This window comes from Euphorbia lathyris, chromosome 9 (genome assembly GCF_963576675.1).
Source record: "Euphorbia lathyris chromosome 9, ddEupLath1.1, whole genome shotgun sequence".
Classification (NCBI taxonomy): Eukaryota; Viridiplantae; Streptophyta; class Magnoliopsida; order Malpighiales; family Euphorbiaceae; genus Euphorbia; species Euphorbia lathyris.
In genome coordinates, this window is record NC_088918.1 from 26,362,114 (window position 1) to 26,371,842 (window position 9,729).

Below are 9,729 nucleotides of genomic sequence, written 5' to 3' on the forward strand. Positions count from 1 at the left end.
TCCTTAAACTATAAATAAATAGATTAAGCTAATTAAACTCTAATTTCATAAGTTTACTATTAGGCCTAAGAGTGACAAATGAGTTGCCTCCTTCTGATTCACTTTTGTGCCACTCTCTTTCTCTATTTCAATCGTCCGCTCTTAAGTCATGGATTTATCGTTTTCATCTTCCGATAAATCTCGGCCTGAGTGATTCTTGACCAATAATACGAGACCGTAGTGATTTGTTGTCTGCAATCTTGTCATTCTACTCTATATAAAAGATATATTTTAAGACTCATTTTCGTTTTTGAATTATTATAAGATAGTGCCTTTCGCTTTAAATTGTCAATGAAAGCTGAGAATCACATGAGGCTTGTTAGTATTTTTTTTTTTTTTATATATATATAATCAAGGCTTGTTAGTATTATAATTAGAAGGGAAATGAGTCATTTCTGTTTCTGATAATGGAAGTATATTAATTAAAGTCATAAACGAAATTTAATGTCAGATTGATACGTAGGCAAATTAGATTAAACAGTGTTGATAGTATCAATAAGACAAGGACGATGATTACCTAAATCATCCATTAAATTAAGGGAAGAAAACAGAAAAGTAGCTTTTGTTAGATTAATTTAGTGTTTGGGTTGCCATATTTAGCAGCAAAATCAGCATTGAAGCATATGCAACCAACCACATTCCTAAGTATTCTTTTATTTTTAAATCTTGTCTTTACTTATTTAACTCATCCCACATTAGCTTATATGTTAAACTACTCAAACCCTTGAGACACGTGTTCGACCAATTACATGGATCAACACACACTGTTCAAAAACAATTTACACAACCAGAATTCATTCGATTTTCTTAGTGTTTTTTCTATTCGAAAACATAAATAGAACTCGAAATGATATATACAAATACGAATGTTTATGAACAAATACAACTATTTATGAACGATCACGACTGTTCATGAATAGAGACAACTATTCACAAACGGATGTGTCTGTTGGTATATAAATTAATTATATAAATTTATTTATTTTTGTCTAACAATCCCCTACATTAATAAAATTGGAAACGAGACGATTACGATGTGGTGATATAACTTCATACATTCTATATTTGCATAAGGATAGGTAGGCAATGTCCCTTGAACCTTCCATTCTGAATGTATATTTACTTTACTGACTGATTAGTAGACACAATGTCCTTGAACTATTTTACTATTTGTGTAAACGATGATATACTCGTTATAGTTCTCATGTCCTTTAACACTGTTTTTAGTTCTCGTGGTTATGTTCATTATAGTCATGAACATCTCCTGGTTCTACAAGAGCATTAGAAAACTAGGCCCCACTTGATGCGGATATCTCCAACACGGGCCGGACGAGAGGAGCTGATAAGACAAAATGGACAGAACCTGAGTGACACATCGTGTCACTTAGCGTGCCAATCCAGCTCGACGTGTGGAGCTCGTGCGGAGAAACGACGAAAACACCTGCAAGAGACCAGAACTCGACTCACACAGTGTGTGGGTTATATGGCACGACGTATGGGGTCTATTGAGATGCCTTCTTCGCCAAACTGATCTGAGGAGACAAGAGCTGCCATCACTTTATTTACTGTTTTGCCATCATACTATTTAATGTTCTGCCGTTAGCTTTATTTTCCTTATTACCATTTATACTAATTATCACATCCTACACCCTATTACCCTCTTCTTTAATTGCAACCCTCGTGGCATTATGTTGGTAATTTAATAAAAAAAGCCGTCATTGAGAGCCTGTGAATCTTATTTGGATTAACTCATTCAAGCATAGGCTTGAGAAGAAATATCTTTGTGGATTTATGATTAAAATCCTCACTTCGATTTCACCCTGTAACAGTTGGTATCAGAGCAGAGTCGTTTTCCTTCTTGGAGACTTTTTTTGGCTATGGTTCAACCATGTCCTCAACTAGAAGCTATGGGATCCAATGATAAAAGGTTTGAAGAGATTGAATCTCTTATGAAGAAGTTGAGTGATACTCTTCAAGAGCAAAATAAGAGGCATCAAACAAGGATGAAGGAGTTAGCTCTCTCCATTGAGGAACTCAAGCTAAAGAGTTGAAATACCCATCCACAAGCCGTTGGGGATCCTCACCGAAGATAAGAAAAGGCTATTCGGTCTCAATCCCAACCACATTCACCAGCCTCTAGAAGGAATCCTATGCAACAACAAATGGATCCTCAGGTTCATAAGATAAGGCGTCCCAATACCGTTAATATCTGAAATGTCGATAATGATAGTGATGATATGTTTGATGATTTTTGTTGGTCCCTAGTAATTAGTTCCAAGGGGGGGTTAGGAACTAATGTAACTTTTTCGTTTTTTAATTATGCTGACTTAATGTTATTTTAAGAGTTTGATAACTCAGTGTGTTGGTCAGCACGGTCGATTGATTAGTCAGACAGTTTTAGTTCTATGCTGACTAAGACTGCTTGACGTGAGAGTTGGGAATTGACACTTGAAAGGTCAGCTTCCAACTTAGCACTCAGATTTACTCAGTTTCAGTTTTAACAATTTATAAGCTGAGTAAATACAACAAGCAACACATGCACATATATATATATATATATATATATATATATATATATATATATATATATATATATATATATTGAGAGAAAGAGTTTAGAAGTTACTCATCACAACTTATCCTGGTTCGGCCTCTCTGCCTACGTCCAGTCCCCAGTTCCTCCTGGGATTTTCAATCTAATACTGAGCTCTTTCAAGGTAGAGCACAAACCCTTTACAAGGCAGTGAGTATGCAAGAGTACGTCTTCTATTCGTCTACTCAGCTCCTACTAAGTACTACAACCCAGCACTTAGATTTTTCTACCACTGAATACTTACAACCAAGTACTCAGCTCAACACTCTCAATATTCCTATTGATCACACACTTGTTCTTTTTCAACTAAAGAACACCTTAGATGATTACAAAAACAATCAATCTAGCATTTACACAGAGAATAGAAAAGTTGGTGTAAGATCTTTTTGTATTTGTGTGCTTTCAGAATTTTCTCTCTTATATTTTTCTTTTGATACTTCGGCAAATGATCCAAGAACTACCATTGTCCTTTTATAGATGAAATTCTGAAGATTGGATCATTTGAGATGATTTAGCCGTTAAGTCCAAAACGGCTCTTTTAGCAGACAGCTTCTGGTCAGCTTCAGTCTGTTCCGCCATTCCCTTCCTATGTTTTCTTCAGGCGTCAGGTTTTGTCTTCTTGCATCAGACTTGTCTTTTTGTGCCAGTTGTCTTTTACCAATAATCCATTGACCCATGATTCTTGGAATTAGTCTTCTTTGTATTTTCGAGGCTTCAATTATTGGTGCAGAAGATTGGCAGACTTTGTCCTTTAGTAAACGGATCCTTCATGTTGTCCTGACTGTCACTCAGCTTCATTCGTTATCTTCGAATGTTCAACTTCCATGCTGAGTTCCTTCTTAGTCAGCTTCGTTATGTTTGTATAAGTCTGAAGGAGTCTTCTAATTTAGTCAGCTTCGTTCTGGCAACTTTGAAGGAAGCTTCTGATGCTAAGTTCCACTCCACTCAGCTTTTATTCTTTCATGTTGAGTTCCATTCAACTCAGCTTTTGGCTTGTGCTGACTTTTGACCTGTCTAACTTTATATATATATTTTTGCACTCAATTTTGAACAAACACATTAGTACAATTAAATCAAAGCATTTAAATTTAATTGCCTCTTAATCATGGATGATTTTGTCAAATCAAAATCTTGTGGAAAGGTGTTTCAACAATTTTGAGTTAAATAGGATTACTAAAAATATAGGTATCTATAATGATTGTTATGAGTGATGTTGGCCATGAGCATATGAATGTTAGAAATAGTGACACAATGAATTTGATATTTTGTTTTTATTTTAAGATTTTCTTGTGATAATTAGATAATGAAAACGTTAGTTTATAAAATAAATAAATATAAAGCTAAAAATAGTTTTTTTACCATTTGACTTTTGACTTTTTTAACACCGTTAATCAGTTTGGACTGTCTTTACTAACGAAATGAACCACAATATACCAATATATATGTGTTGGAAGTGTACAAACACTTGTCTAAAGATTAATTAATATTTACTTAAATAATGACACCTTGCCATAAAAATTAGCTTCCTTTGCTTATAAATTCGTTTTCCTTAGTTTATGAAAAAGAAAGAAAAAATGAATGGTTTTGGTTTTGTAAGAAATGAAAGGAAAAAAATAGTTTTATATTCATCAATGTTTTGAAAAGAAAATTCAATCTTACAAATGATAAAATGGTTTTCTTTTTACAAATAAAATGATGGAGATTTTCATTTTAATGGTATAATTTTTAAAGAGTAAGAATAACGGAGACTTTCTATTAGCGTAACACTTTGTGTGAACGGGTTAGAAGCCGCAATAATGTGTCAAGCTTTTCGATAGAGGTAATTTTATTTTTTATTTTCTCTTTAGTAAGGTTGTAGTTAGACAGTTATATTAAAATAGACAATTCTTTAAAGAGTTCAGTCACGGAAGGAATTGACGTTAATCAACTGTTAAACTGTTCAAAGTTAAAGTTTTAAAGTTTTAGATATTGAGAAAATTATTAAGAGTTTGAAGATAATATCAACATTAATGGGCTTTTAGCCGAGTAATCAGTTTAAAGGTTGAGTTTAAAGGTACAGTCGGTCCAAAATAACTATGTCGGTCAGTTTAAAATACTATCTCAGTGACTGAAAATGAAGCAAGAAGAATATGCCGAATATGTTCAATTCTATCAATAAAATATTTTAAGCAGTTTAAAATAAGTTATAATTTAGAAGGATAAATATGGACTTTTGCCAATTACAGTCGGTATAAAGTTGAATATAAATTAGTACAAGAATTTGAATGTAAAATTAGTTCAAATAGACTTATGACCATATAACGAGTCTAACGGTATTTTCGGTTTAAAATAGTTATTCTGGTGACAACTAGTACTAAAAATAGTTTCAGTTTTAAATGATTTAAGTGGTTTTGAATACGTTTTATTAAAGTGTTCAAGATTGTTCAAGATATATTGTTTAAAATATTTATATACTTTTGATTTTGATTATTTGAAGATTAATTGTTTATTATCGTGGTATTTTGAAAATTTGGTCGAGATACGAATTGTTTTTGGATTGAGAAAATTGTTACGATTGTGGTTATTATTTTGGATTGAATTCCAAATAAGATTTTCATGAGTTGTGATATTTTGAAAAATAAATAAAATGATTTTGTCCATCTAGGATTGCCCGGGGTAGGGATAGTAGTTGTAAGACCATACCTAAGGACGGTATGGCCAGAGTGCATGGCTAGTAGTCCTAACGTTAGGCAAGGCGAGATATGTATGAGATATCTCGAGTATTGATATGATTGATGTTATGATAAGCTACACGGGTGGAATTCGAGGATAGACACACAGACAAATTTTGTGTTACGTTTTGAAAATGCTTGATGATTTGAATTATAATGTTTTACGTTTGATTGATTACGAGTTAATTTGATTACGAATTTGTTTGATAAAACGTTTATTTGTTTATGAGATGGTTTGATAAAATAGTTATTTAATTTGATTCGTTTTGGTAAAATGATTTATATATATATATATATATTATATTAAAGTGAAATATACAATTAAAGTATTAGTGTGTCATTCAACGTGTCAATGAGTTAAAACGAGTTAATACGTTATTAGAACTACCTAAAATAGGTAGAACTACGTGGCTTTGATTCTCGATTTAAATATTAAAAGACGTTCGGGATACGTATGAAGCTTGATATAATTATCAAGTCCAAACCAAATAATTAAATAAATTTTAAATAGTCCAGATAAATTTTATATATTAGAATATAGGTTCGCCTTTTAGACTGATAGACGCTGATTATCCTATTTTCCTTTCAAGCCCGATACCGTTTAAATTTGTAAATCACATACTTTATATTTAAAAATAACTCAAACCACAAAATTTATTGTATTTTTTACTTAAAAAAGAAATAGCTTCTGCTACTAGGGATGGCAACGGGTAGAGTACCCACGGGTAATGCCAATCCCAAACTCTTACCTTTTTATTTTTTAATTACTCGTACCCTTCCCATTACCCTAACGGATATACTTTTTGCATCACATACCCGTCCCATTTAATTCACGGGTACCCGCGGGTACCCTTACCCGTTAAGAATCAATAAATGAAACAAAAAATATTACAAATTTAACAAAGTATAAATTTAATAAATCATCTATTTAAAAATTGAACACGTTGAACCTTAATTAATAAGAATAAATTAGCTTAGTGGTACCACGCAATAGTTGAAAAACAAAAGTTTGGAGTTCAAATCTCACGTCTTACATCTAAAAAACAATGGTATTTATTAATATATAAAAAAAATTATAACGGGTACCGGATGCCTTAGGGGGTATTCTCATACCCGTCCCATTAGGGTACTGATTTTCATCGGATACCCGTCTCATACCCTTTTATACAGGGTACGAATAGTCCCATTAAAATCGGATAGTACCGAGTACCCGCGGATAGGGTACCCGTTGCCATCCCTATCTGCTACTCTCCTACTCTCCGGCCTCATATAATATGAAAAGAATGGCTAGTTCCACTAAAGTATTTAAAGAAAGCACTGGTAATCAAAGCTTAGCGGTCAAATTAAAAGATTATATTAGCGGTCAAATTAAAAGATTATATAACTTGACTGGTATAACCACCACGGCTACGGTTGGTTTAACTTATAAATATTTTAAAGTACTCCAGTAATAACCTATTGGATAAATCAATTAATGTACATATATATATTTTTATATACCAATTATTTCTCATTGTGTATGTAAAATGATTTTCTTACACTAATATTTTTATATAATTTACACTTTTACATAATTTTCTTACACTAATATTTTTATATAATTTATACAAAATAATTTTCATTACACTAATATATTACCCTTAAAATACTGTAAAATAACTCCCCTTATATTTTCGGCAGATTAGGATCCTCTCAAGTTATCCTTTCTGTTTATCCTCTCAAGTTATCCTTTACGGATGGTAACATGAATTGTAAAAGTAGGAAATGGGAAAATGGAAATCAAATTAAATTTTTTATTGTTTTTATATGAACATCTAGAATCTTTATTGTAACTAATAGCCCATGACATGAATTTAACTTTTTATTCTTTTTTCTAAATTAAAATCTGATTCTTATATATAATAATAGGTATCATTTTAAAACATAAATATATCCACATAAATCTCCGAAATAATTCTACTATACTTGTGGCAAAGCATAAACGAAGTAACCATATAATATACATTGTTTTAACAGTATAAATACATCGATTGTCTATTTCTACTGTATTCTAACAATAAAGGCACTAAATTGTACAGGAATTTTCACACGCACGTGCACCTTAATGAATAAATTCTACTCACTAATTAATTAAGATACTAATTAAGGTAAGTGATCAAAACTGTTACATAAAGAACTTTTGGTGTTACTCATCAACTTTGATTTTTTTTTAAGCTTCAATCTCAATTTTATCGAGATTAATCATAATTTTAGTATGGAAAGATTTATTAATATGTTACCATATTTACTGATAGGACTTAAATGATACTTAAAGATCTAATCATAGATATTATATTAAGATCTGATATATCCTCAGACATAAATCCTTTTTGAATTTGCAGAGTGCACAAAGCTCATCCCATCATGGATATCATAAAACCGATTGAATAAATCGATCAAGTTGATAGTTAAAGCTTGATCTTATATTAATATCTGATACAACTCTGAGTTTTGAGTTTTTATTTTATTTTCAAGTATAGTAAGATAATCATATATAGGCACTTCAAATTCGAAATGAATAAGTAAATAGTAATCGTACATTAATATGAACAGCTTTTATCTAGGTTATCCTATCAAGAGAATGAAAATAAAAACTTAAAAGATAGCGACCAAAAATATGTACAGGTCTTAGCTTATCCTGTAAAAAAAGTCTCGAAATAACATTAAAAATAAAAAACAAAAACCATCATTTCTTGAAGGTATATATATACAGGCGGAGGCACGGCACCGGCCGTCAGGAACCACCCCTTTGAGGATAATTCAGCCCCCGCCGGAGATACAGGGCACTGCAGGTGCAATGACCATTTTATTTTCAAAATGGTCATATTAAAACGCTATCGTTTTAATTTGCACCTCAGCAACTATGAGAATTGAATTATAGTATTTTTTTTTTTATTACCGGCCTAAGGAGAGAGCAGCCGTGACGTCTAGTCTCCATGCAAAGCCACCACCGCCACCGTCAATTCTCCAAACATCACACGGCAATGTTATAGAGCTTTTTTCCTTCCCGTTTCCATAACTTCTCTGATTCTGCACCCTCACACGGCACGTGAACGCCTGATTCCTCGCCAGCGCCGCCGTCACCGTCGCCTTATCTTTCATGACCAACCACACCACCACCTCACCTCTCCCGTCGCCTCCTTCCCCGTCCGTCACCATCTTCTTATACGCCTCGTTCGTCCACGTCACCCTCCCATAACCGTCTGATATAAACCCTGGACACTTGTCCTTCTCCAGATTTATCCTTCCCTCTCTGTCCCTACACCATAATCCATCCACATCCACCCACGTGTCCGTCACACATTCCACCGTCACGCATGATCCTATCACCACTCTCGCCACGTGTGGCATACCTAACATCATCTCATCTTGGCCGTTACCTTTGCTTCCGAAACTTAGCCATGTCGGCATGTTCTTCGTCTGTCCCGCCGGCGATTCTTTCTTGGCAGGAGTCTCCGGCAAGAGAGGCAAAGTGACCGCCGCGTTTTTCTTCTCCTTTCTTTTCCGATTATTGCACCGTTTATTATTATTATTTGTGGTGCTTAACCTTCTCCTACCCCTGCCAGACTTGGGACTAGTTTCACTGATCTCCGGGGAAGATGAAGTTCCGTTAGCAGGCTTAGGAGCGATTGGCCGGAATTTCATCATGATACGATTAACCGTTGAAATATCATAAGCACCACCACCACCGCCACCGTACTTGGCTATGCAGCAACCTCCTCTACTGTTCATTTTATTCACACACTTTTTCTCTCTCTAGAAACCAAAGTTGTCTGTCTCTCTAATGGAGTAGGCGCAGAGCAAGGAAAAAATAGGAAGTGGTATTTATAACAAGTGTTATGCTGAAGCAACTTAAATAGCTGATGCTGTTGATTGTATCTATAAGGGGAAACTATACTATACTGCTGGACCACGTTAATTTAATGTTTTCTACATAGTTTATCTGCTCTCTAGTATTGTACTAACTCCGTTTTATATTACATGTCTTTTTAGAGATTTTTTTTTTATTTCATATTACATATCATTTTATATAATCAGTACATATTAAATCATCTTTTTTCTGGTACAAAACGCGAGTTTACAGAAATTAATTAGAATAATACACTTATTATAAAATAAATAAATATTAGAATCAATAAATAAAGGGTAACAATGCTTTTTTCCAATCTCCTTAATTTTTATATAATCTCTAAAAGGACATGTAATATGAAACGGACGGAGTATTTTTATATATGCCTATATAATATTGATCTGTTCACTAAACTCACTACAGTAATATTCACATTGACCTTAATAATTATAATGAATTTGGTTATTTATCATTAGATGTATGTTGATTAAAATTTC

The 9,729-nt window shown here is 33.1% G+C and overlaps 1 protein-coding gene across 1 annotated transcript; it reads right to left on the reverse strand.

Annotated features, from left to right (window-relative positions):
- Nucleotides 1-7,862: 7,862 nt before the first annotated feature.
- On the reverse strand, nucleotides 7,863-9,213 carry LOC136206364 (uncharacterized). Its single transcript, XM_065997390.1, has one exon. The coding sequence runs from the start codon at nucleotides 9,112-9,114 to the stop codon at nucleotides 8,278-8,280; it is 837 nt and encodes a 278-aa protein (XP_065853462.1). The 5' UTR covers nucleotides 9,115-9,213; the 3' UTR covers nucleotides 7,863-8,277.
- Between the last annotated feature and the right edge of the window lie 516 nt (nucleotides 9,214-9,729).